Genomic DNA, 27,219 nt, shown 5'->3' on the forward strand with positions numbered 1-27,219 from the left:
AGATGCCACGTCACAGGTGTCATAGATACCCCTGGACAGGAACTTTCTGCACGCCTTCAGCTGCCTGACCACCTCCTGATAAGGCCTGGACTGCTCCGGCGGGAGCTTATCGACCAGGTCCGCCAGTTGCTTCACATTGTTCCGCATGTGGATGCTCGTATAGAGCTGGTATGACTGGATGCGGGTCACGAGCATGGAGGATTGGTAGGCCTTCCTCCCAAACGAGTCCAGAGTGCGAGACTCCTGCCCCGGGGGCGCCGAGGCGGTATCCCTCGAACTCCGTGCCCTCTTGAGAGCAGAATCCACGACCGCCGAGTCATGGGGCAATTGGGGCCGCATTAACTCTGGGTCAGAGTGGATTCTGTACTGGGATTCCGCTTTCTTGGGGATGATGGGATTAGATAGCGGTCTCATCCAGTTCCGAAGCAGTGTCTCTTTGAGGACATTGTGCAACGGCACCGTGGAGGACTCTCTAGGTGGTGATGGATAGTCGAGGACCTCGAGCATCTCAGCCCTCGGCTCATCCACAGAGACCACGGGGAAGGGAATGCAGATAGACATATCCCTGACAAAAGAGGCAAAAGAGAGGCTCTCCGGGGGTGAGAGTTTCCTCTCCGGTGAAGGTGTGGGGTCAGAGGGGAGGCCCGCAGACTCCTCTGAGGAGAAATATCTGGGGTCCTCCTCTTCCCCCCACGAGGCCTCTTCCTCGGTATCGGACATAAGCTCATGTAGCTGAGTCCTTAACCGGGCCCGGCTCAACGTCGAGGCACCGAGGCCTCGGTGTCGTCGAGCGGTGGACTCCCGTGCTGGCGGGGATGAAGCTCCCTCCATCGACGTCAACGGGGACTCCACCTGCGTGGCGGTCGAGACCGGCGCCGCAAGCGGCGGCAGTGTCGACGGCCTCGGCACTGGGCTAGAGCTCGCCGGCGCCACAGTCAACGGCGCCGAGGGCGCAAGCACCCCCGGCGCCGGCACAGCCTGGCGCATCAGCCCTTCCAGGATCCCCGGAAGGATGGCTCGGAGGCACTCGTCCAGGCCCGCTGCCGGGAAAGACGGTGGGGCCGGTAGAGGTGTTGGTGCCAGAAGCTGCTCAGGTCCAGGAGACGGCACCGAAGTGCTGGGACCCTGACGCGGCGGTACCTCCACAACCGAAGGGGATCTCTCCTCTCGACGAGGACGCTTCGGCGTCGACTCCTTGCCGGCACCGGAACCCTGGTGCATCGAGGGCGACCGATGACGGTGCTTTTTTGATTTTTTACGATGCCCGTCATCGGCGCCAGGTGGAGCAGAGGAGGAGGAGGTCGATCCCCCTCGGTCACGAGGAACCGGGTCCGACAGGGTTCGGTCCCGAGGGCCATGGGCCGAGGGAGTGACCGGGGCCGATTGCCCACGCGGCCTCTCACCCTACCTTCACCGGAGGACCGGCGGGCCGACGGGACCTGTGCTCCTGGGGTCGATGCCATCGGTGCCGATTTCTCGGGCATCGATACCGGTACCGAAGAACCGGCCGTCGATACCGATGCCGTCGAGGTCGACGTCAAGGGGCCGGCGCAAGTTCCAAAAAGACGGTCCCGAAGAACTTGCCTCGCAACCTGAGTCCGTTTCCGGAGACCGAGACACAGAGAACACGACTTGATATTGTGCTCCGGCCCGAGGCACTGGAGGCACCAAGCGTGGGTGTCGGTCTGCGAGATCGGCCGGCTGCACCGACCACACTTTTTAAATCCACTCGGGACCTTCGAGGACATCGACGGAAAAATCGCGTCGGCGAAGTTAAAGTCGTCGATGGTGGCGGTAATCACACCTCGAAAAAAGAAATCGACCGTGCGGCCACTAGGCCGCAACGCGACACCCCCACTAGAAACGAGGGAAAATGGGAGCGCGTGCTCCTTTTTTTTTTTTTTTTTAAAGAAAGAAAAGTGGAGCGCGCGGCAACTAAATAAAATAAAATAACGAAGTTCGCGTAAACGCGACGGTTTTTCCGGGGCTGAAAACAGAGAGAGCGGCGAAGGCACGACTCTCTCCAGTCGCGGAAAAAAAGGAACTGGCGGGAACGGTCGCGCACGGGCGGGAAGACGGCCACGCATGCGTGGTGGGCGTGCCCTGCGTGCGGACCGCCCGCGAAGCTTCTTCCGGTTGGTGGGGGCTGACACGTACGTCACCCAGTCGTGAGAACAAGCAGCCTGCTTCTCCTCGGAGAAGCCATTATACGATAGGCACTCCATGCACAGTATTATGGCACCTGGTTATAGAATTGCCCCCTAAGTTTGTACCTGAGGAAAAAGAGATATAAGTGAGGTCCAAGATTTCAAGGAGAGGCAGCGGGATTTGAACCCTGGCTTCCCTGGTTCACAACCCACTTGCTCTAACCGTTAGGCCACTCCTCTCCTCACTTCCAGCTTGTAGACTGCACAGCACTTACCGCGTCCATATACGTGAGCTGCTCTGCCACAAGGTCTTCTGGAAAAGAAAGGAAATCTGCCAGTTCATCCGTCTCTACTTCTCCTTCGAGGATAAAGCTGAAACTGGTAGAAAAACCATCTGTCCAGGCTGGAAAACGAAAAAAGCTTGATAAAACGCAGAGCCCACACTCACTACAGTCTAGAAAGTGCACAGTTCATGTTTTCAGAAAGAATGATGATGTGTCCCTTCAGGCCCTGGTGAGGCAAACCACACCAGTCTTTAATAGCACATGTCTATATGCCACATAAACATGTAATATACCACTACGGAATTAATATTTCTCACTTAGGGGCCCTTTCATTAAACTGCATAAGCATCTACGTGCGCCTAACGTGCGCTAAAATGGAGTTACCACCCGACTACCACGTGGATCTTGCAGTAATTTAATTTTTGGCATGCATCTGATACGCACGTTTGAAAATTTTTTTCCAGGCGCATATAACGAATGCGCGCCAACTGGCATTTGGCATGCATAGGTCATTACTGCCCAGTTACTGCGTGAGTCTTTACCACTAGATCAATGGCTGGCAGTAAAGTCTTAGACCCAAAATGGATGCGCGGCAATTTTCATTTTGCTGCACGTCCATTTTCGACAAAAAAAGGCCTTTTTGTACAGGCGTGCTAAAAAGTGGATCGGCGCATGCTCAAAACCCACTTTTACACTACCGCAAGCCATTTTCCAGTGCACCTTTGTAAAAGGACCCCTAAAGGTTCAAGTCATCCACTTTAAGGTACACTGGAAAGCAGACAAGGTGAACAGTACTCAGTCAGGCTGGTGAATTAAAATACTGGCTAAGCAAAAGTTGGATGATAGGTTTTGCAAGTGTCAGTCTGTTAAAAGTGAGAATTTAATGAGAGTGCAGGCCCACCCATCTTCAATCAGGGTATATATGCTTTGCACCAGCCTCATTATCCCTTATCAGATGTGCAAAGTCACTCTGATGACATCAGTCACTTATTAAAAAAGACTGAGAAACTGTCAGGTCAAAGCCAACATTTGCCTTCTATGGATGATCAGCAACTCATTCATCTCTCTTGCAGAACTTATCGATGGGCAAAAAACCATAATAGTTACCCCATGTTATATAAAAAGTTTATATCATTAGTAGCACTTCTGAATTGTTATGTTTTATTAGTCTGTAAATCACCTAGAGTCTTAGATGGGTGATAAATAAATCCTAATAAATAAATACTGAGCATGCTCGGGCCATGATGTCAGTGCAGTCCAAGGGTGAAGAGCCAAAACTGCCTGCCCATGCATCTAGCTTCACATTGCTTTATTTGCACAGTCTCTGAAACACTTATTGCCCCTAACTCCATAGGTATCAATGGAGAAAACCCCAGCATTCCAAAAAAATGCTTATTACAGTCACAAAGCAAGCCAGCAACACTTTAGCAAGCTGTAAAGAACTGCAGGCATGCACAGCTAACGTGCCCAAATGAATTGCTCCCATCTACACATTCTTTATTTTCTACCCTTCATTCACAGCTGTCTTCCTCTCCATGGAGACCGTTACTATTTATTTTATTTATTTATTTATTTCTGGCATTTATACCCCACTCTTTCCCGCTCGATAGCAGGTTCAGTGCGGCTTACAATGTATGGGTACAGGTATTACATAGATACATAGATACTATGAAATCCCCAATCACTTTAATGCTGTAATGGCCTTGCAGTCTTCTTCTACACAAGCCGGCAAGGTTAGGGGACCAGGGAACTAGAATATCCCACTATCTGATGGAGGATCTTTGGGAGTAAAGGATCCAGAGGATCAACTGTGACTAGAGGTTAACCACCCTATATTTCCCTGTATATATAGTTGTCTACCATGGAGTCCTGTGTTTTTATGCCTGCAAGTGTTCCTTACTTTATGGCATGCCAGAATTCATATCAACCTCGTTTCGATTGAGTCCTGGCACCTGTTTTGTTCTGTCTTATTTGTGTTTTGTTATTTGGTCCAACTTTAACAGTGTCTGCTCCCCACTTAGGTCCTTCTCTGCTGGTTGTGCGCCAATGCCACCGAGAGACACTGCCGGGCCTGGAACAGGACTGAATTGCTGTGAACGCCCACCCCCCCCCCCCCTCGGGCCACTTCTTGCCCCTGTCCCCGCACCTTTCTGTCTCTGAGTCACTACTGCACTGCTCTTTCATTCTGTCCTCTCCTCCTCCAGTGCTCCTGTATGCCGGAAGTGTATATTATTATTACAGCTATGAGCTTTGGTTCAGGATCTAAAATGGGGAAAGATCTTACAGGCCCATGACTTTAACCTGAACTTCAGTGTGATTGATCTGTTGTGACATTCTGAGGCAGCAGAATGAGGAACGGGCGTGAGTGGAAAAACAGAGTAACATCGTTTAGGTCACAGATGTTTTTGGAAAAACAGAACAAGATGGCTCCACAGGAAGATGACGTGGAGGGGCATAATCGAACGGAAATGCCTATCTCCATGGGCGTTTATCTCTGAGAACGGGTCCGTGAAGGGGCGGGCCGAACCGAATTTTCGAAAAAATGGACGTTTTTGAGCTGGGCGTTTGTTTTTTTTAGCGATAATGGAAACTAAAAACGCCCAGCTCAAAAACGTCCTAATCCGAGCCATTTGGTCGTGGGAGGGGCCACGATTGGTAGTACACTCGCCCCCCTGATATGCCAGGACACCAACTGGGCACCCTAGGTCAGTGCGGTGGACTTCAGAAAAAGCTCCCACATGCATAGCTCCCTTACCACGGGTAAATTCTGCAGGAAACAAGGTGTATGTCTCTGTCCTCTGACCCAGACACCTTGTTTCCTGCAGAATTTTCAATCCGAACACAGATTCAAAAAGAAGAAAATGGCACATATCCTTGCAATATATCCAGCTGCAGACTATGCCAAAACATTTCACAGGACCCCACAGTCATGCACAAAGGATAAATATTCAACATAGAAAGACCTTTGAAGTCAGAATGATCAAATATTTTGACACCCACCAGACAGGACCTTAACAAAGATCTGGGTTTTCTAGCCCATTATAAACCATAAAGTTGTAATGCTCTGTTTGTCTCCATGCATATCTACCTGTCTCTCACCCATCCACCCCCATCCTGTTAGACTGTCACTGAAATATTTTGATGTTTCCATGCATATCTCTCACCTACCCACCCCCATCCTGTTAGACTGTCACTGAAATATTTTGATGTTTCACTTATATATACTGTCATCTACCAACATTTGCTTATTTCTGATCTGATGAAGAAGGGCAGCCTTCGAAAGCTAATCAAAAAATGCATTAAGTTATGTCCAATAAAAAAGGTATCATCTTATTTTCTTTTCCAAGTTTTATTTTGTTTTATTTCTATTGATTACCTACAGGAAACAAAACACTTCTTGGAATCACTATGGATTGAAATTCCATGTGTAAAGAGGAAAAGGATAGTGATAGGAGTGTATTACTGTCCGCCTGGCCAGGATGAACAGACAGATGCAGAAATGCTAAAGGAAATTAGCAATGCAAACAAACTGGGCAACACAATGGGTAATTTCAATTACCCCGATATTGACTGGGTAAATGTAACATCTGGGCACACTAGGGAGGTAAAATTCCTTAATGAAATCAAGAACTGCTTTATGGAGCAGCTGGTACAGGAGCCGACGAGAGAAGGAAAAATTCTAGACCTAGTCCTTAGTGAAGCGCATGATCTAGTGCGGGAGGTAATGGTGCTGGGGCCGCTTGATAACAGTGATCATAATATGATCAGATTTCATATTAGCCTTGAAGTAAGTATACATAGGAAATCAAATACGTTAGCTTTTAACTTTAAAAAAGGAGACTATGATAAAATGAGAATGGTAAAAAAAATTAGAGGAGTGGTTGCGAGGGTCAAACATTTACATCAAGCGTGGATGCTTTTCAAAAACACCATCCTAGAAGCACAAGCCAATTTTTTTCCGCATATTAAAAAAGGAGGACGGAAGACCAAACGACAGCTGGCATGATTAAAAAGTGGCAATACTTATGTACAATAACAAGTCTGCCGTACCATAACAGTACTGCCAGGACTCACACAGCACCAGCCCTACCAATGAAAAGGCAGGACTACAATTATTATATTGGGCCTAACAACAGCAACATACCTCCTATTGGGAGACGAGAACAAGCAGGACTGCTACAGATCCCTATGTAGCAAGCAATGTTAGCAGAATACCACACCTCTGACACACAGGCAAAACACAGAGACCCTCACCAAATATATAACAATGGGCCACAAATTACAAATAGAAATACACAAGACAAAAATTTAACTGGACACTGGAAAAACAGAAACAGAAATGCATTTCCTCAGGTACCGAAGAATAAACAAAGACAGAAAAATATGCACATTTTCCAAAGATGATATGTTCTAATTATACACTCAAAATAAGACATTTTTTTCTACTTTTCTTGTCTGATCATTTTATTTTTTCCAGTCAACTTGGTCCCAGTCTCTCTTTTCTGCTTTCCTCTATCTGTTTTCTCCTAATTCTTTCCAGGGTCTGTTGTACATTTGCCAAGTCTCCTCTCTCTTACTGTCTTTGTACATTCCTTCCCTTACATCTGTCTTTGATCTTTCCCTTTCAGCTATTTCTTCTTTTTCTACCTATCCACTCATACTACACCATCCTTCTCACTCTCCAGCCTCAGTCTCTCCCTTTTACCATAGGTAGTTGGTGACTCATCTGTTTGAGGAGGCAAGGGTAGGATGGGATAGGATGGAACTAGAATGGGGCTATGGTGGGGTTAATGCTGGAAAGGGCTAGGGTGGGGCTTGGTGAGGCTAGTTACAGTTCTTAGGTTAGGAATCGACTCCTATAACACCAGTAAAGGGACATACCAGTACCTCTGTTACTGGTGGTATTATGCACACTGAATACACTCTAGGATATATTGTGCTAAAACATAATGCACTCCAAGATAATACAACATATTAAACAGAATAGTAATTGCAGTATTCTGGAAATATATGCAGGTACGTTAACATTTTGCTCCCAGTCAGCCCTAGCCCTCCAGTCTAGTATCTTCCTTCTGGCCATATGAACAGTGATGTTCAGCAGCACTGTAACAGACATCTGTTGGTTACTAACAACCATAAAATGATTTACCTATCATTATTTTGGTATGTTGCCAAATGGCCACCAATCTTCAGATCTACTGGCCTTTAGTTTACAGTTGAGTAGTTACCAAACTATTGTAATGGGCCATGGGTGAGCTTGCCAGTAAAGGACATGGTAGACTGCAGTTGGTCCTGAAAACTACAGCTAGGATGTTAACAGGGATCAACAGGAGGGAGAATGGTAAACTGGTATTAGTTAAGCTTCATTGGCTTACAATAGAAAGATAACTCAATTTAAACTTTTAGTCATAATTTTTAAGGTGCTTCGTAATTTTGTTACATTTCTATCCCACATTTTCCCACCTATTTGTAGGCTTACATAGTACCAGAGAGGCCTTTGCAGGCTCCAGTGTGAACAAATGCAGGGTGATGTTGCGGTAAGATCAAGTTCATGTGGCACAGCCACATTAAGGAATTGGAGAACGGAAGAGTTGTGTTATGTCCATACTATACTTATATAGTTTTTCGAAAGGCTTTAAAAATGTACTTGTTTAATGAGAGGACTTGAGTTTTAGTTGATTTACATTGCTTATTGTAACTCTCCTAGAAAGAATGGAGGACTTTTTATAGCTGTGATCTGCTTTGAATCTGAATTGAATTTAGCGTAATATGAGAAAATATATAGCATAGCATGTTACGTTGATTAAAGTGATGCACAGAAGTAAGTGAAGAACTAGTGTATTTTCAATTGCAGCCCCAATGTTATGGAATAAGCTCCCATTGAACCTGCAACTGGAGTCAAATCTGCTGACATTTCACAAGACTTCCCTGTTTGATTTCAATTAGCTATATAATATAGAAGCGTGTTCTTCTGATCAGCCCAGGCTTGTTCTTCAGCTTTTGTAATGTTTATATTCAGTGTGTAGTTTTTATATGTTTTTATTAGAGGCGGGCCTTTAATACATTTTATTAGTGCAATTAAGAATGTTTAGCACAGAGTAAACAACAGTGTAGAAAAAGATTAAAATACCTTTCCAGTGGTGGGAAGAGCCATCCTGATGCTCTTCTGCTTCAGCCCAAATCAGAAAGGGGCTGATAGTGCTTTCCTCTGTGGCAGCAGCTGAGCTCCAAATCTAGTAGTGAGTTGAGTGGCTGCTGCCACAGAAAGGAGGAAAGCTGTAGAGTTAGTGGTAACACCTGAGAAGATTGGAGCCAGCAAAGAGCTGTAAGGGATGGGGATTTCCCCAGAGAAAGCAACAGGTGGCAGCAGTAACTGCAAGGCAGAGAGCCCATGAACCGGAGCACTGCTGGAGAGGGGACACCCCCACCCCCATGATGGCCTGGTTAAAGAGATGCAGAGCTGGGGGAAATGGGGATTCCCTTGGTGGAAGGCCACAGCTGGACTGAAGCCCTACCCCCACTGGGAATCTTAAAGGGGAACTGAATTAAAGGAAGGAGGAAGACCCCCTTAGAGCAGGCAAGGCAGCAGTAGGAGGAATATTCCTCCCTCTGCAGAAGTAGAGGGCTGAGTGTTGTAGCCTTAGCAAACAGGAAAAGCACCAAAGATAGAAGGGTGAAAGTGGCCTAAAACACGCTTACATTTAAGGCACAGTCACTTACATCAGCCCTATAGCTGGTATAAATGTCCACACTTAGATGTTAGCTTGAATAGGTGTAAATGATAGAATTCTATCATTTACATGCGCTTTGCTGACACTCTCACCAAACTGCCCATGCACCTGCCTACTAGCAAAGTATGCACCATCAAATCATGGCATATACTTATGTGCTAGTCAATATTTTTTAAGAAGCCACTCATCCCCTAATTCTATAAAAGTTGCCAAAAACTGAGCATGCAAATTTGGGCACATGCCTTATTTGCAGGTGCAATTTAATTGAATAACAAGCTAATTAGCGCCAATAATTGGCTTTCTAACAAGCAATTATTGGCACTAGATTTAATTGGAAACTTACATGTGTAAATTTAGGTGTGGGATCCATGCTTAAATTTTATGCACGAGTAAAAAAAGGGGTGGGGAAATAGGAGGGTCATGGGCAGAATGGGGGAGTTCCTAGCATTTACACGCATTATTATAAAATACGGGGGATATGTACCCAATTTAGGCGCATACATTTGCACCACATTCCAGTTGGTGCAAAGTTAGGAGCAAGTCCCAAACATAAGCACTATTCTATAAACCACGCCTAACTTTAAGCATGGCTTATAGAATAGTGCTTTTTTTAGCACCATATATAGAATTCATCCTTGATGTGCATAAATGACTAGAATACCATCGTTTACACACGTTCCCACTGCCTAAAACTAAAGTGGCTCTTTATAAAATGACTTCATTAATGCGTGTTAAGTGGCAAATATCATGCACTATTCCTTTAATGCATATTAGTAACAACCCCTCTAAATTTCTGTAACCTTGTGCAAGCTACTTTACAACCTGCCTTTGGCTTTCCTAGTCAACAAATTGATTTAATTATATTATTCACAATAAAAGGGAGGAGCACTTACAGTTGCCATCCTCTTCCACTGTTTCCTGTTTCTGAAACTGCTCCAGAAGATTCTGGGCCCGTCTCTCTGGGTCTGAGCCCGGCATGAGTTGTCTTAGGTAGTCCAACAATTTGTGCAAACATGGATAATCAGGTGGCTCCCTGAAGTCCTCCGAGCACTGATCAAGCCATGCTCTCAGGATTGAAGCTATTGCACTGCAGAAGAAAAAGCAACACAGTCCTTTTATAGTGACCTTGGAAACACAACTGTTTTTTTTTCTTTATTGCAGTCTTTTCTTCTTGCATAGGATTTTTTGTGTGTGTACTGTATTTAATAGATCCATAAGATAAAAATCCTATTACATCATCAACCTGCACTATAGACATTTGTGTAGGGTTGATAGGATTTTTATCTTATGGATCTATTAAAATACAGTACACACACAAAAAATCCTATGCATCGATTCTTAATACACTCGTGCTACCAAATGAGTTGTATGAATTACATCAGGTCATTATTTCTAATACACACTCCGAGGAAAACCTTGCTAGCACCCGTTTCATTTGTTTCTGAAACGGGCCTTTTTCCCTAGTTTCTAATAAAACCAACATAGGGAGAACTTGCCTTTGGACCTGCCAAGTTTCCTACTTTGAGTGGGAGACGCCTACTTTGGAGGGCCCAAAACATGAGGACTTTGTTGTCCTCACTGCTTAACTTTTCCCCTGCCTGCATTCAACCTGGAGCAACTTCAGATCTCACAGCTGACATTTCCCATTGTGAGATTAACAGGCAGGAAGTGTTGGCCATGAGATCTGAAGCTGTTCAAGGTTGCAGAGCTGGCAGAGAAGTGTTACAGACAGTGTTGGAGTGGGGGCAGAGCAGGGGCTGGGTTGGGAGGTGGGGTCAAAATCTCCCACTACAAAAATGTGCCCCTTGGCATCTCTTCCCAATTGTTCTTCTTTTGTCACGCACTCAAATTTTATTTTTTTGTAGCTTGTCTCATGTTTTCAATCATTTCTGTAATCAGATTCCAATATATATTTGCAATATACATATCAGTGTCTTTTCTCCTCCATTCATCATGGATATATTAGGGTCAGTGACAACATGTTGAGTTACTGTTATACCTGCAAAGCTTAGAGAATTTACAAAATTGGCTGCAGTTTACACTGGTTCCAAAAAGTCTCAATGCACCTTGCATCAACTATATCAATAGCTAGGGTTGAGTGGGAATAATTATGGAAATACATTTGAAAGTTCAAAGTACATATGTAGTTAACGCCCCTAATCCAGTTCCAGCCCCACCTTCTGAAACACCTATAGACATCTAGTGAAAATAGTAGCTATGTTTAGCTGCTCTGCATAGGATCATTTTCAAACCTTTGAGTGAGCCAGCTAATTCTTTCATTAGCTAGCTAGATCATTCGGGAATTTGGTCCTCTAAGGGGATATGTTGAATAGCCCATATTGTTGTAAGGTACGTGTACATTTTACTATGCACATTGCTTATGGCTAATCTTAAGGGCAACTGAAGGTATACATATACAAAGGGCCCTTGTGTATTAATTGATATCAGGGAGCAGACTGGGGTTAAAATACATCTAAAACTGCAAATATATGCATGCTCTTTACTCCCCCGAGCTAAACCTATTCTTGACAACACCTCGTTTTAACATGGCTAAACATGCATGTTCTGTGAAAACCTGTGCATACATGTAACCATTCTGAGTGGGCCTCTTACTAACATAATGCATTTTTGTACTTTTTTGTAAATGGGCCGCTTAGCAGGTTAATACTAAAAATCTGAACTAACCAGTTACTTCCCAACCCCCCTACCCTCATAAAACCATAAAGGCAGCAATATGCCCATTCTCTCTGCATTAAAAAATATGCAGTTCTGCCACCTGAACCCCCTCCCCTTCCCTGCATGAAAAAGGTTCCAAACTTGTCTAGTGCCCCTCTCTGCATAAAAATAATTGGCTGCATGCTAATTTCTACTACTACTAATCATTTCTATAGTGCTACTAGATGTATGCTGTGCACATTATATGCAAGTATTTTCTCTGTCCCTAGAGGGCTCACAATCTAAATTTTTGTACCTGGGGCAATGGAGGGTTGGGTAGCTTTCCCCAAGGTCACAGGGAGCTGCAGTGGGACTTGAACCCAGGTTGCCAAGATCAAGGCCTGCTGCACTAACCATTAGGCCACTCCCAATCCCCCTTTCTTTCACAATAAAACCAACTGCAGTCCCTCAACTCCCCTCCCTTACCCCAGAACCCCTCAATGTCCTTCTGAAACCCACTGGGAGGAGAACACAAACCCTATCTCCTCCTGAGCACCCAGCATTGTTCCAACATTTTGGGGCCAATATTCAGACCACAGGAGTTAGCTGGGCTGCCTCCCATATTTGGCTCTGAGCCTGGATATTTAATGCTGGGCCTTTTTCCGGTGACCGGCATTGAATATCCAGGTTTTTGTTTGGTCAGTTTAAACTTAACCGGCCAAACCGATGATATTCAGCGCTGGCCGATTAAGTTTAAACTGGCCAAAGAAAGGCCTGCTATTTCAGCAGCCTAATTTGACCGCGAAACTTAGCCAGTGATGCGCTGAATATTAGTGGATAGCCGGTTATATCGTGCGATATAACCAGTTATCCGCTAAGCACTAACCGGCAATATCCAGCAGGAGATAACTGGCAATCTCCCGTTGAATACTGCCGGATAGCCGTTAAGTGCCGGCCAGGATCTGTTCCTGGCTAGTTAAATGGTTTTAAATATTGGGGTTTGTGTTTATGGGACACTGCTTAGAGCAGCATTTTAGAAAGGACATGCATATTGGAACTGAGATGTCCAGGTTGGGATGTCTCAAGTTCTTCTAGTATTTTAGAACAGGATCTGCCGATATGGAGCTTGTTCTGAATGCATGGTGAAATGGACGTTTATGCACTGGTTACTTATGGCAAGAGCAGAGTTCATCAGAAGTACACTTTAAAAAACCACAGTAATATTGACTTAATATAAATAACTTGTTAATTAAAACAGTAACATCAATGAACTTGGAAACTATCCAGCTTATAATCGAACGAGAAAAACGCCCAAGTTCCGACCTAAATCGGGAGATGGGCGTCTTTCTCACAAAAACAAATAAAGCGGTATAATCGAAAGCCGAACTTTGGACGCTTTCAACTGCACTCCGTCGCGGATGCGGACAAAGTGGACGGGGGCGTGTCGGAGGCGTGGTGAAGGCGGAACTGGGGCGTGGTTATCACCCGAACAGAGATGGGCGCCTTTCGCCGATAATGGATGCGTTTGTAGCTAGAATTTAGGGCACTTTTCCTGGACCCTGTTTTTTCACGAATAAGGCCCCAAAAAGTGCCCTAAATGACCAGATGACCCCCAGAGGGAGTCGGGGATGACCTCCCCTGACTCCCCCAGTGGTCACTAACCCCCTCCCACCACAAAAAATGATGTTTCACAACTTTTTATTTTCACCCTCAAATGTCATACCCTCCTCCCAAGCAGCAGTATGCAGGTCCCTGGAGCAGTTGTTAGGGGGTGCAGTGGACGTCAGGCAGGTGGACCCAGGCCCATCCCCCCCCTACCTGTTACAATTGTGCTGCTTAATGCTTAGTCGTCCAACCCCCCCAAACCCACTGTACCCACATGTAGGTGCCCCCCTTCACCCCTTAGGGCTATAGTAATGGTGTAGACTTGTGGGCAGTGGGTTTTGAGGGGGATTTGGGGGGCTCAACACCCAAGGGAAGGGTGCTGTGCACCTGGGAGCTCTTTTACCTTTTTTTTGTTTTTGTAAAAGTGCCCCCTAGGGTGCCCGGTTGGTGTCCTGGCATGTGAGGGGGACCAGTGCACTACGAATGCTGGCTCCTCCCATGACCAAAGGGCTTGTATTTGGTCGTTTTTGAGATGGGCGTCATCGGTTTCCATTATCAGCAAAAACTGAGGTCGTCCATCTCTAAGGTTGACCATCTCAACATTTAGGTCGACCATCTCTTAGGTCGACCTAAATTCTGAGATTTGGGCATCCCCGACCGTATTATCAAAACGAAAGATGGACGCCCATCTTGTTTCGATAATACGGGATACCCCGCCCCTTCGCGGGGACATCCTCAGAGATGGGCGCCCTTAGAGATGGGTGTCCCTGTTCGAAAATGCCCCTCAATGTATACAAATGAATTAAAACAATGAATTAAACCCCACACATATTCTTAAACCATAAAATATGAAACACAAACCTGTGACAGGATATAAGAAATGTATATATAATATATATTTAAAAAATGAAAGGATAAAGTAAGAATAAGACATCATGAGTAAAAGAATTATTACTTTTATAATGCTGCAATTCCATATACGCAGTGTTTAATGCACCTCATATGAAAGTGAAAGAAAGATACCTGCTGAGTCTTCTCAAAATAAAATGTCTTCCCAGGAAAAATATACTAAATACCAGATGATTCTATGAGAAAAATGCTGTATATTAAGTAATGTGAAACATTATAGGGTCTAAGACTTTTAAATGCCACATATGTCTTGTTATATATAGAGCAATGTTTACTAAGCCACACTGTAGGTGTGCGTTTTTAGTGTGCGCTAAAAATTAGCACGCACTAATGCTAGAGACACCCACATATTCCTATGGGTATCTCTAGCATTAACACGTGCTAAAAATGCTAGCGCACCTTAGTAAACAGGCCCTTAATGTATAATAAGAATAAAAACAGAACAACCTCTGTCCAGCTTCAAGCTCACCATCCTAAGCACAAGCCAATGCTAAAAATTATCATATGGCATATATTACTCAGTGTCGCTACTAGTTACCATGCGAAAATTTGGGGAACATATATTTCACTGGAGGGTAAACATCGCTATATGTAATTCAGTGGTTAGAAGTATATCTGGGCGGTGAATACTATCTAAACCGGTGCGGGTTTCAAAAAGGTTCAACTAGATCGACGCTTGACCAGAAAAACATTTTACCACCACATTTATATATCTTGGACATAACCAGAAGCTTAAAAAGACTAAATCCATACGAGTGCCATGCCACTGGAGCTAGAAACTGACCTTAAATAATAAAGAATATACTATACACTGGGCTAAACTGCATAGTGTACAAAGCAAATATAACTTAATTTAACTTTGTTACAGCGGCACATACTATCCTGCCAAATACAAAGTTAAAGATGGCAACCATAAATTACATATTGTGCAAGTACGGGATAATGGCCTTCAAGCAGCTTTAAAATTATAATGTCGTGAATGCAATGCGATGCATGCAAATAACCTAAGAAATAGATTTATTTCAAGGTGCTCCGCCTGTCATAATAAAATAACAACTTAAAAAGTTACTCACTTTAATCGTTGCCTGATATAGCTCCTTGATATAAAATGCTGGCGTTCCCGTTAACTGAAAACCCCACAACTTATCCGCTCTCTAAATGTAAACACTGAGATGTTTGCATCAGCATGTGATGACAGAATAAATTATGACGTGGAGGGGCATAATTGAACGCAAACGCCTATCTCCATGGGCGTTTATCTCCGAGAACGGGTCCGTGAAGGGGCGAGCCGAACCGTATTTTCGAAAAAATGGATGTTTTTGAGCTGGGCGTTTGTTTTTTTTAGCGATAATGGAAACTAAAAACGCCAGCTCAAAAACGTCCTAATCCGAGCCATTTGGTCGTGGGAGGGGCCACAATTTGTAGTACACTCGCCTCCCTGATATGCCAGGACACCAACTGGGCACCCTAGGTCAGTGCGGTGGACTTCAGAAAAAGCTCTCACATGCATAGCTCCCTTACCACGGGTGCTGAGCTCCCAACCCCCCTCCCCCCAAACCCACTATCCACAAATGTACAACACTACCATAGCTCTTAGGGGTGAAGGGGGCACCTACATGTGGGTACAGTGGGTTTTGGTGGACTCCCATTTACCAGCACAAGTGTTACAGGTAGGGGGGGATGGGCCTGGGGCCACCTGGCTGAAGTGCACTGCGGTACCCACTAAAAGTGCTCCAGGGACCTGCATACACGCAGGCCTCTAGGACTTGTTACTGCTGTATAACATTGGCACACCAGTTGACACCTGAAGACTAATCTCTCCGAAAACGTCCTTTATTGGAATAAGCACGCTTACTCACAGTTAACTGCAGAGGTTGTGCCCCACTGGCAATGAGTCTCCCTGGTACTGAGATTAGCAGTAGGTCAGAGCTGGCAGAATGCTGTACAATGCCCTCTTTCAGCCACATTCAAGGGAAGAACTAAGTTGTCTAACGTGGCTAACCCCAGGAAAGGGAACTAAAACTGGCTTACAAAAATGGCCACTACCGCATGGACTACAACAGGAAACACAACAGGGCACACTCTGACCCAGTAGGCAGGGGCAAAAGCACCATGAGAGAAGAGCCTACCAACTACCAACATCGTGAGACTGGAACACAAGCTAATGAAATCACAGAGCCCAATACCCTACTCCCACCACAATGCAATGCTGATGTGACCCTGTAGTGCACCTGAGAGCCACATCTGACCCAGGGAAAGGCTGTGAGAGGATCGAACACATTCTGCTGTCATGGAGGTGGGTATGGCATTTGAGGCTGGCATACAGGCTGGGAAAAAAGTTTTTAAAGTGGGGTTTTTTTTTTGTGGGAGGGGGTTAGTGACCACTGGGGGAGTCCGGGGATGTCATCCCCGATTCCCTCCTGTGGTCATCTGGGCAGTTGGGGCACTTTTTTGGGACTTGTTCGTGAAAAAAAAGGGTCCAAAAAAAGTGACCCAAAATCGCTTTAAAAATGCCTTTTTTTTCCCGATTATCAGCTACAGACGCCCATCTCTCCTCGGCTGATAACCACGCCCCAGTCCCACCTCCGACACGCCCCCGTCAACTTTATTCGTTTCCGCGACGGAGTGCAGTTGGAAACGCCCAAAATCGGCTTTTGATTATACCGATTTGGGCGCCTTTGCGAGAAAAACGCCCATCTCCCAATTTGGGTCGAAATATAGGCGTTTTTCTCTTTCGATTATAAGCTGGATAGTGAGTCATAGCAGCTGATGATGTAGGCATATATTAAGCATAATAGTAGTAAAACAATTATTACCGGGAAGTCAAGGCCGCAGCTTGAAGTCTTGGCAGCCATTTTGAAGCAGCACCATCAGCATGGGGGTCAGCAGCATCTCCGGGCAGGAAAGAGTAGGGCTCTTTCCTGCCCCGAAGAGGTCACTAGACCACCAGGGCACAATAAGGTACATGAGGGAAGAGCACCCTGAGACCCACCCACCTGTCCGCCAGCCAGCCTGCCCACAAACCCGGACAAACAGGCAGGCTGGAAAAATCTCCCCAGATGCCCTGTGGTGCATCGAAAAAGAGGACATGGCCATGGAAACTCAGACATATGGTTACCCTAGGTAGGATGTCCCTGGGTGGGAGGTAGTCCAGCTCAAGGGAGAGTGCTATGAGAATAAATTGCAGAAAGAGAAGAGAGACAGCAGGGGTGGAGTTTGGAGATTAATGAAAGGGATTGTGGTGAGGTACAACACGTCTTTGGTTGCCTGGACCCTCACCAGATCCCTTGGGAGTGTTGGGGGATCCTGAGTGAAGGAATAAATACAAACTGCTAAGAAACATCAACATTAAATAATTTACACAAATGAAAAACTCCATCAAATATCATTAAAGGCAACTTTAAAAAGCCAGAGTTTCACTAAGGAGTCCTTTTACTAAGATGCGGTAAGAATTAGTCATAGCACGCCCATAGACACTAAGGCCATGTTCACCAACACCATAAAAACCCCCTTATATTCCATTATTTTTATTTTGCTTAAATCGCTCTTTAGCTGCTTAGATGCCAAGGGCCTCACTGTGCCTTTGCCATTTGGTGACTTAATTGTTTTTATCATTTTTACAGTTTATGCTGTTACCACAGCCGTGTCTGGTATATACTGCTTTTTACATCATTTTGATCAGACACATTGACCCCTGAAGCAAGCATTTGTGCCAAAACACAGATCTGTGTTGAGTCCGTATGTAGGATGGTGTCACTCACTGGTGGATTTTATAAGACAGTTAAACAGACTTTGTTTTTGCTTCAGTGTGTATATATGTGATGAGATGGATATTACTATAACCATTGGATATCTATTAAATCATTATTGATCTTTTTCCTCTAGTGCCTCTTTTCCCTTCTGTTGGAAGCTCGTGGTCTACCCCCACTTCCATTGACTCTGCGTGTGCTAACGTTACCATTAATGCACAACTATTTTTTAAAAATTACTGCATGAGCACTTACCTCCACCTATTTAGGAGGCAGTAAGAGCTCCCATGTTAATCACACGCTAACTGGTTAATGTGCAGTAATGTATATATGCTAACTGGCTAAAGCAGGAATACCACTCTCTGCCCCTGTCATGCTCCCTCATAAAAATAAGTTATCACAGGGTTAGTGCATGCACATTCCAAAACTAATGCAGGATTCACTAGGTTTTAATGAGGCCTAGTACAAGGACCGGTGGAGGGGCATAATCGAACGGGGGCGCCCATCTCTAAGGACGGCTCCCTAAAGAAGCGTACCCGACCGTATTATCGAAACAAGATGGGCGGCCATCTTTTGTTTTGATAATACAGTCGAGGACGGCCAAATCTCAACATTTGGGTCAACCTTAGAGATGGCCGCCCTTAGAGATGGCTGACATTGGTTTTCACTGATAATGGAAAGTAGGGGCGCCCATCTCAAAACCCGCCAAATCCAAGCCATTTGGTCATGGGAGGAGCCAGCATTTGTAGTGCACTGGTCCCCCTCACATGCCAGGACACCAACCGGGCACCCTAGGGGGCACTGCAGTGGACTTCACAAATTGCTCCCAGGTGCATAGCTCCCTTACCTTATGTGCTGAACCCCCCCAAAACCCCCTCCCCACAACTGTACAACACTACCATAGCCCTTAAAGAGTAATGGGGGGGCACCTAGATGTGGGTACAGTGGGTTTCAGGTGGGTTTTGGAGGGCTCCCATTTACCACCACAAGTGTAACAGGTAGGGGGGGATGGGCCTCGGTCCGCCTGCCTGAAGTGCACTGCAGTACCCACTAAAAACTGCTCCAGGGACCTGCATACTGCTGTGATGGAGCTGGGTATGACATTTGAGGCTGGCATAGAGGCTGGCAAAAAAATGTTTTTTTTAATTTGTTTTTTTGGGTGGGAGGGGATTGGTGACCACTGGGGGATTAAGGAGAGGTGATCCCCGATTCCCTCCGGTGGTCATCTGGTCAGTTTGGGCACCTTTTCAAGGCTTGGTCGTGAACAAAAAGGGACCAAGTAAAGTTGGCCAAATGCTCGTCAGGGACGCCCTTCTTTTTTCCATTATCGGCCGAGGACAGCCATCTCTTAACCACGCCCCTGTCCCGCCTTCGGTACACTGCCGGCACGCCCCCTTAAACTTTGGACATCCCTGCAACGAAAAGCAGTTGAAGCCGCCCAAAATCGGCTTTCAATTATGCCGATTTGGGCGCCCTTAGGAGAAGGACGCCCATCTCCCAATTTGTATCGGAAGATGGCCGCCCTTCTCCTTCGAAAATAAGCTGGCTAGTTACTTAGAGGCCCTCTTACTAAAGGGCTAGCGCACGCCAATTCAGAACTACTGCTACCACGCAGGTCTTTTTCTGTCATCATCTACTATGTTACTATGTTGGTGGGGAACTCCTGCTCAGTGGTAAGGCCCCTAAATAACCATTTTCACAAGTGCTACTCTCTTTCCATAGGCCAAAATGTGTTCAATTCTGGTTGCCGCATCTCAAGAAAGATATAGTGGAATTGGAAAAGGTGCAGCGAAGGACGACTAAAATGATAGCGGGGATAGGATGACTTCCCTATGAAGAAAGACTAAGGAGGCTAGGGCTTTTCAGCTTGGAGAAGAGACGGCTGAGGGGAGACATGATAGAGGTATATAAAATAATGAGTGGAGTGGAACAGGTAGATGTGAAGCGTCTGTTCACGCTTTCCAAAAATACTAGGACTAGGGGGCATGCGATGAAACTACAGTGTAGTAAATTTAAAACAAATCGGAGAAACTTTTTCTTCACCCAACGCGTAATTAAACTCTGGAATTCGTTGCCGGAGAACGTGGTGAAGGCGCTTAGCTTGGCAAAGTTTAAAAAGGGGTTAGACGGTTTCCTAAAGAACAAGTCCATAAACCGCTACTAAATGGACTTGGGAAAAATCCACAATTCCGGGAATAACATGTATAGAATGTTTGTACGTTTGGGAAGCTTGCCAGGTGGCCTTGACCTGGATTGGCCGCTGTCGTGGACAGGATGCTAGGCTCGATGGACCCTTGGTCTTTTCCCAGTGTGGCATTACTTATGTACTTATGATATGGAGTACATGAACCACAACATGACAGACCTCATCGACCTGCCAACCAGAAACACCACAAAATCTGCACGATCATACCTAAACATCCACTATCCAAGCAGCAAAGGACTCAAATACAAATCCACCTATGCATCCATCTTTTCCTACCTAAGCGCACAACTACAGAACGCATTGCCAAAAGCAGTAAAAACTACACTCGACCACCTAAATTTTCGGAAAGCACTAAAGACAGACCTGTTCAGAAGAGCATACCCCACCGACCCAACATAAAAATACCTGGTCACCTGTGACACAATGTAACCAAAGACCATAACGAACATTACGTGACTCTTCTTCCCCCTTTTCCTCTCTAAGTTCCCCCCAACTGTACCTACCATACATGTACCTCATTCTACCACAATATCACTTTGTATTCACTCATACCATGTATTTGTTCAGACCGTAATCGGCTAATGCCGTTAATGGTTATATGTAAGTCAAATTGAGCCTTCAAAAGGTGGGAAAATGTGGGATACAAATGTAACAAATAATAATAATAAATATACTGGTGTGCAAGAAGAATTTAAAAAATGCTGAGGACTGTCTTTACAATGACTGGGCTAGATGGGAGAGTGAAAGAACTTCTAAATTTATTTTTTTTTTTTAAAGAAAGAAAGGCAGACTAATCTCACAGATGTTATGAATGAAGGCTCATGGTGATACAGCCCAGTGTTTCTCTCGTTTTCAGGTTATCCATAATGAATATTCATGAGATAGATCTGCATGCGCTGTATCCATTGCATGCAAGTCTATCTGATGCATATTCATCATGGATATTCTGAAAACCAGATTGGCAAGGGGAAATTCTAGGACTGACCTGTGAAGCACGATTATAGCCCACCAGAAGCCAGCTCCAATTGACCTGGATCAGTGGTGTAGCCAGAAGGCAATTTTTGGGTGGGCCAACAGGTTGGATGGGTGGGCACTAGTCAAGCCATGAAATACTTGACAACTATGCTATGATACGGGACAGTAAGAAAACAATGGCAGATGGCCCATGCACGAAGGTACCGAGAGTAGGAAGTATTCAATTCAAGCCATAAGGAGACAGCAGCTATGAAAGTCTTGACAGCTGAAGCTGTACTACATGTACCCGGATTAGCCGACAGCCTACTATCACTTTCAAAATTAGCACACGCTGGATTGAAAGTCATTTTCCACAAAGACAGTTGCAAAGTAAAGAAGGGCAAGGCAGTTTTGTTTACCGCATTTACTGGATGAACACCAAGGGTCTGGGAGTGAATGATCACGCAGACTTTGCAGGAGTGACTGATGCACAGCATTCTTTTCTTCACCTGTTGCCGGTAACGCTGCCATTTATTCACACAGGCAGCTCCGCGCCCCTTTGCCGCGTCCATCCGGCCCTCTCTGATGCACTTCCTGTTTACGTAGGGCCAAATGGACACGGCAGAGGGGAGCAGAGCTGCCTGTGTGAATGAATGGCAGCGCTGCCGGCGACGGGCGAAGAAAAGAATGATGCAGGGACCGAGGCAGCGCCGGCGGGGAGGACATGTGAGGGCCTGAAGGGAAAGTAGATGGGCCTGTGCCCGTCCAGGCCCGCCCATGGCTAGGCCCCTGACTGGATGTCCAAAGGACTAGGAAGAAAGTTTTGGGCTCATAAAATAATGCATGATAACACAGAAAGCTTGATAACGTTATTGTTCTGCCTCTGATCATATACAGAATTTAATGTTCACAGTAGCATTTCTATTGCAAGGGACTTGCAATAGGCACCAAATGAGAAGGAAGGGTTCCGGGTCTGAACTTCATCACATTCCTCTAGTATGGGCAACATAACACAGTTTATGTAACAGATGGAAAAAAAGACACTTTTCCTTTCCTCTCTGGAATGTGCACCACCTCCCCTGTTATTCTAGTTCTTCGTGATATTGTGTGTCTTGTTTTGTCTATAAACATCCCTTTCCTTTCTGATGTCACAACATTTCAGACTGGCCCTTTGTGTGGCGTTTCAGTTCAAAGGTGAGTATAGCAAACTCAAAGCACTTTGACTGCAGGAGAGCTTCGATTCACAAAATACATTCACAGGGCTACGGCAAACTTTCCTAGCTAAAGCAACACCTCCAACACTATCAACCTGAAACACTGCTGTGTGGGTGGGTGAGTCACACTTTAATACTGTCCACCAATGAAAGTTATTTCTGCTCAATTGTACTGTAGTCCAGAAAGTGTAAGTTCTCACCACAGCTCCTGCTGGGTTGTACTGGAGGTCAGTGTTCCTCATTCTCTGATAGAGGACCCTGCAGAGGAAAGAAGCCACCGGGAGCACTAGACAAGGCTCAAAATAGGTCAGGGAAGCATGGAAGAAAAGGCATCTTCAACCTGAAAGCTATTATTTGCATCGTCTGAACGCTTACTATGACGAAACGACATTTGCGCAATGCATTTTGGCATATTTGTTCAAGTCTGCTTTCCTGAAATGCAGGTTTACTGTGACTATCGATAAGCTTTATACTATCTGACCATCTTTCTGAAATAATCATCCCTGCCTTTTAAGCATGCAAAGCACTATTGCAATCCAGTCTTGAAGAAAACCACATCCCACGTTCTGGGATGGCAAACTGCCCTATAATATATAAACTATACCTTGGCATGATAGGGCTTCTCAAGCTCATCCTGAAAATATACCAGAGCACGTGAATTGTGAGAAGGAACAATGTATTGTCCCTAGTATCAAATTTATTAGATTCTTGATATTCCACCTTTCTGTGGTACAACCAAAGCAGTTTACATATTATATACAAGTACTTTCTCTGCCCCTAGTGGATTCACAGATTCCCATTTACTATTCTTCTTCCTGATGCCATGTTCTTTGGGCCACAGGTAGAGGCTTAATCCCCACAACACTAATGATCCATGAATAGCATCTCATTTACTGTTTGAAGCTACTTGAAGCTTTACAGGTCCTGAAATTGTCAAATAGGGGAGCAGCTCTAAGAACTATACATTCTTTCTATAGACATCAGAATGATATTTGGTTTACACAGAGGGGCATAATCGAACGGAAACGCCTATCTCCATGGGCGTTTATCTCCGAGAACGGGTCCGTGAAGGGGCGGGCCGAACCATATTTTCGAAAAAATGGACGTTTTTGAGCTGGGCATTTGTTTTTTTTAGCGATAATGGAAACTAAAAACGCCCAGCTCAAAAACATCCTAATCCGAGCCATTTGGTCGTGGGAGGGGCCATGATTCGTAGTACACTCGCCCCCCTGATATGCCAGGACACCAACTGGGCACCCTAGGTCAGTGCGGTGGACTTCAGAAAAAGCTCCCACATGCATAGCCCCCTTACCACAGGTGCTGAGCTCCCAACCCCCCTCCCCCAAAACCCATTACCCACAAATGTACAACACTACCATAGCTCTTATGGGTGAAGGGGGCACCTACATGTGGGTACAGTGGGTTTTGGAGGCCTCCCATTTACCAGCACAAGTGTTACAGGTGGGGGGATGAGCCTGGGGCCACCTGGCTGAAGTGCACTGCAGTACCCACTAAAAGTGCCCCAGGGACCTGCATACACGCAGGCCTCTAGGACTGGTTGCTGCTGTATAACATTGGCACACCAGTTGACACCTGAAGACTAATCTCTCTGAAAACGTCCTTTATTGGAATAACCGCCTTTACTCACAGTTAACTGCAGATCACAGGTTGTGCCCCACTGGCAACGAGTCTCCCTGGTACTGAGATGAGCAGTAGGTCAGAGCTGGCAGAATGCTGTACAATGCCCTCTTTCAGCCACATTCAAGGGAAGAACTAAGTTCTGTAACGTGGCTAACATAGGAAAGGGAACTAAAACTGGCTTACAACAATGGCCACTACCGCATGGACTACAACAGGAAACACAACAGGGCACACTCTGACCCAGTAGGCAGGGGGAAAAGCACCATGGGAGAAGAGCCTACCAACTACCAACATCGTGAGACTGTAACACAAGCTAATGAAATCATGGAGCCCAATACCCCACACCCACCACAATGTAATGCTGATGTGACCCTGTAGTGCACCCGAGAGCCACATCTGACCCAGGGAAAGGCTGTGAGAGGATCGAACACATTCTACTGTCATGGAGGTGGGTACAGCATTTGAGGCTGGCATAGAGGCAGGAAAAAAAGTTTTTAAAGTGGGGGTTTTTTTGGTGGGAGGGGGTTAGTGACCACTGGGGGAGTCCGGGGAGGTCATCCCCGATTCCCTCCAGTGGTCATCTGGGCAGTTGGAGCACTTTTTTGGGACTTGTTCGTGAAAAAAAAGGGTCCAAAAAAAGTGACCCAAAATCGCGGTAAAAACGCCTTTTTTTTTTGATTATCAGTTAAAAGACGCCCATCTCTCCTCGGCTGATAACCACGCCCCAGTTCCGCCTCCACCATGCCTCCGACACGCCCCCATCAACTTTATTTGTTTCCGCGACGGAGTGCAGTTGGAAACGCCCAAAATCGGCTTTCGATTATACCGATTTGGGCGCCCACGGGAGAAAGACGCCCATCTCCCGATTTGGGTCGCAATATAGGCATTTTTCTCTTTCGATTATAAGCAGGACAGTAACATAACATAGTAGACGATGGCAGAAAAAGACCTATTTGGTCCATCCAGTCTGCCCAACAAGGTATGATGTGATACTACATATGTATACTTGATCTTGATTTGTCCTTGCCATTTTCTGGGCATAGACCATAGAAGTCTGCCTGGCACTGGTCTTGTTCTTCAACTTCTGAAGTTGTCATTGAAGCCCCACTCCAACCCATCCAAATCTGTCCAGCCACGATCAGGGAACAGACTGTAGAAGTCTACCCGTCACTGGTCTATCTGCCCAGTCATGATCAGGGCACAGAGTGACTATACAACTCTGCCCAGCACTTGCCGATCTGTCCAGCCACAATCAGGGCACAGACTGAGACCATAGATGTCTGCCCAGCATTGGCCTTGTTCTCCAGCTACTGAAGCTAAATCTGTCCAGCCACAATCAGGGTACAGACCGTGGAAATCTTACCAGCACTGGCTTTGCTTACCAATTACTGGTGTTGCCATTTAATCACTGTTAAGCTTGTTTGGTTCCATGCCTTCTATACAGGATTCTTTTGTGTTTAACCCACGCATTTTTTAATTCTCTTACCATTTTCATCTCTATCACCTCCCATGGGCGGGCAGTCCAGGTATCTACCACCCTCTCCATGAAAAATTACTTCCTGACATTATTCCTCTGTTGGTTCCCTGCAACCTCAATTCATGTCCTCTAGTTCTACCACCTTCCTGTCTCTTGAAAAGGTTTGTTTGTAGATTAATACCTTTTAAATATTTGAATGTCTGTATCATATCATTGCTATTTCTGATTAAATTTTTGTTTCTTTTTAACTTTTTTAAAGAGGATGTTGTGATCTTAATCTTATTGTAAACTGCACTGAACCGAATTGATGTTAGCGGCATATAAATTGTAACCTGTAACCCGTGACCTGTAACCTGTCTCTCCTTTCCTCCAGGGTATACATGTTCAGGTCCTCAAGTCTCTCCTCATAAGTCTTGTGACGCAAACCCCATACCAATTTTGTTACTTTTTTCTGAACCGTTTCAATTCTTTTTACGTCCTTAGCAAGATACGGCCTCCAAAACTGAGCACCATGCTCTAAGTGGGGCCTCACCAACAACTTGTACAGGGGCATCAACACCTCCTGTCTTCTTTCTTCATAAATGTGCCAAAGTTTTACTGGAGGAAAATTAACCAAAACTGAAGACTCCCTGACTAAGGAATACAGTATAAGAATTCAATCAAAACTATGTATAAAAATAACAGAGTGGACAAAGGTAACCAACACAATACGATATGAAAGAAATTTAGCAAAGATTGTTACAGAAAGCTGACATTAATTAAAGGATGTATTAGCAACATGAAATAAATGTACTCTGCTACAACTTTCAAATCATAGACTGGTCAAGAAACACTGTAGGTCAGTTGGATATAAGAACAAGAAAACTTCTCTATGCTGTCCAGCTAATCTATAAGAATCACTGTATATCAAGATTGTATATCCCAAAAGCTATGAGCTTAATAGAAACAGATTATACAAATGGAGAGCAATTATCAAAAACATTTACCAGATAAATTGTGGATCCTGTCTGAAAACTGCCCCCCTCTGCCAAGCTAAAAGTATGTACAGGTTTGCAGAGTCAGCCTAACCAGCATGTGACTAGTTATCTACAAGAAATACTACACTTCCTCGCTTGCATTGTGATTTTCGTCCTGGCTTATTTTAAACACTTGTAATAATGAGCTATGTTATAACATTTCCTGATGAATATTTCCACGTCCTGAGAATGACAATCACTTTTAAATAATATGGTTCTATAATGAATTAAATTGTGTAAGTCTTTATAACAAATTTTCTATTTTTACTCGACAGCATTGTAAACCGGGATCCAACACAGAAAGTCACATAAAATTACAGTGGTTTATTGTTTTTTTAAGAGCTAGATAATCCCTTGTATAACTTATATGATAGTAGAAGTATTATGTACTATATAGAAGCATTCCTTTACTTTTACCTTAATAGATATGCATATAAAATAAGTTTTACCTTTTTGGTTGAGAAGATGATGGCTGCGTGCCATGATAATACAGCGTTACTTCACTTCTTCAGTTATTTCCTGTTGGTTATACGTGCATGTTGTACGTGCAGGACGTCAGACTCACAGAAACAGAACGAAGCCTTGCAGATCAGCCAGGACCTCCTCGACTGGTGGGGATTGGGGTCCCCCA

At 45.0% G+C, this 27,219-nt stretch overlaps 1 protein-coding gene across 1 annotated transcript in view; it reads right to left on the minus strand.

The window, feature by feature from the left end:
• The window catches only part of RGL1 (ral guanine nucleotide dissociation stimulator like 1), a 259,243-nt gene that overhangs the window by 110,025 nt on the left and 121,999 nt on the right, over positions 1–27,219 (minus strand). The window contains exons 5-6 of the mRNA XM_030205352.1: positions 10,056–10,249; positions 2,423–2,550 (exon numbers count right to left, since the gene is read on the minus strand). Coding sequence (XP_030061212.1) covers positions 2,423–2,550; positions 10,056–10,249 — 322 coding nt within the window. The remainder of the gene's footprint in view (positions 1–2,422; positions 2,551–10,055; positions 10,250–27,219) is intronic.

This window comes from Microcaecilia unicolor, chromosome 6 (genome assembly GCF_901765095.1).
Source record: "Microcaecilia unicolor chromosome 6, aMicUni1.1, whole genome shotgun sequence".
NCBI classification, from domain to species: Eukaryota; Metazoa; Chordata; class Amphibia; order Gymnophiona; family Siphonopidae; genus Microcaecilia; species Microcaecilia unicolor.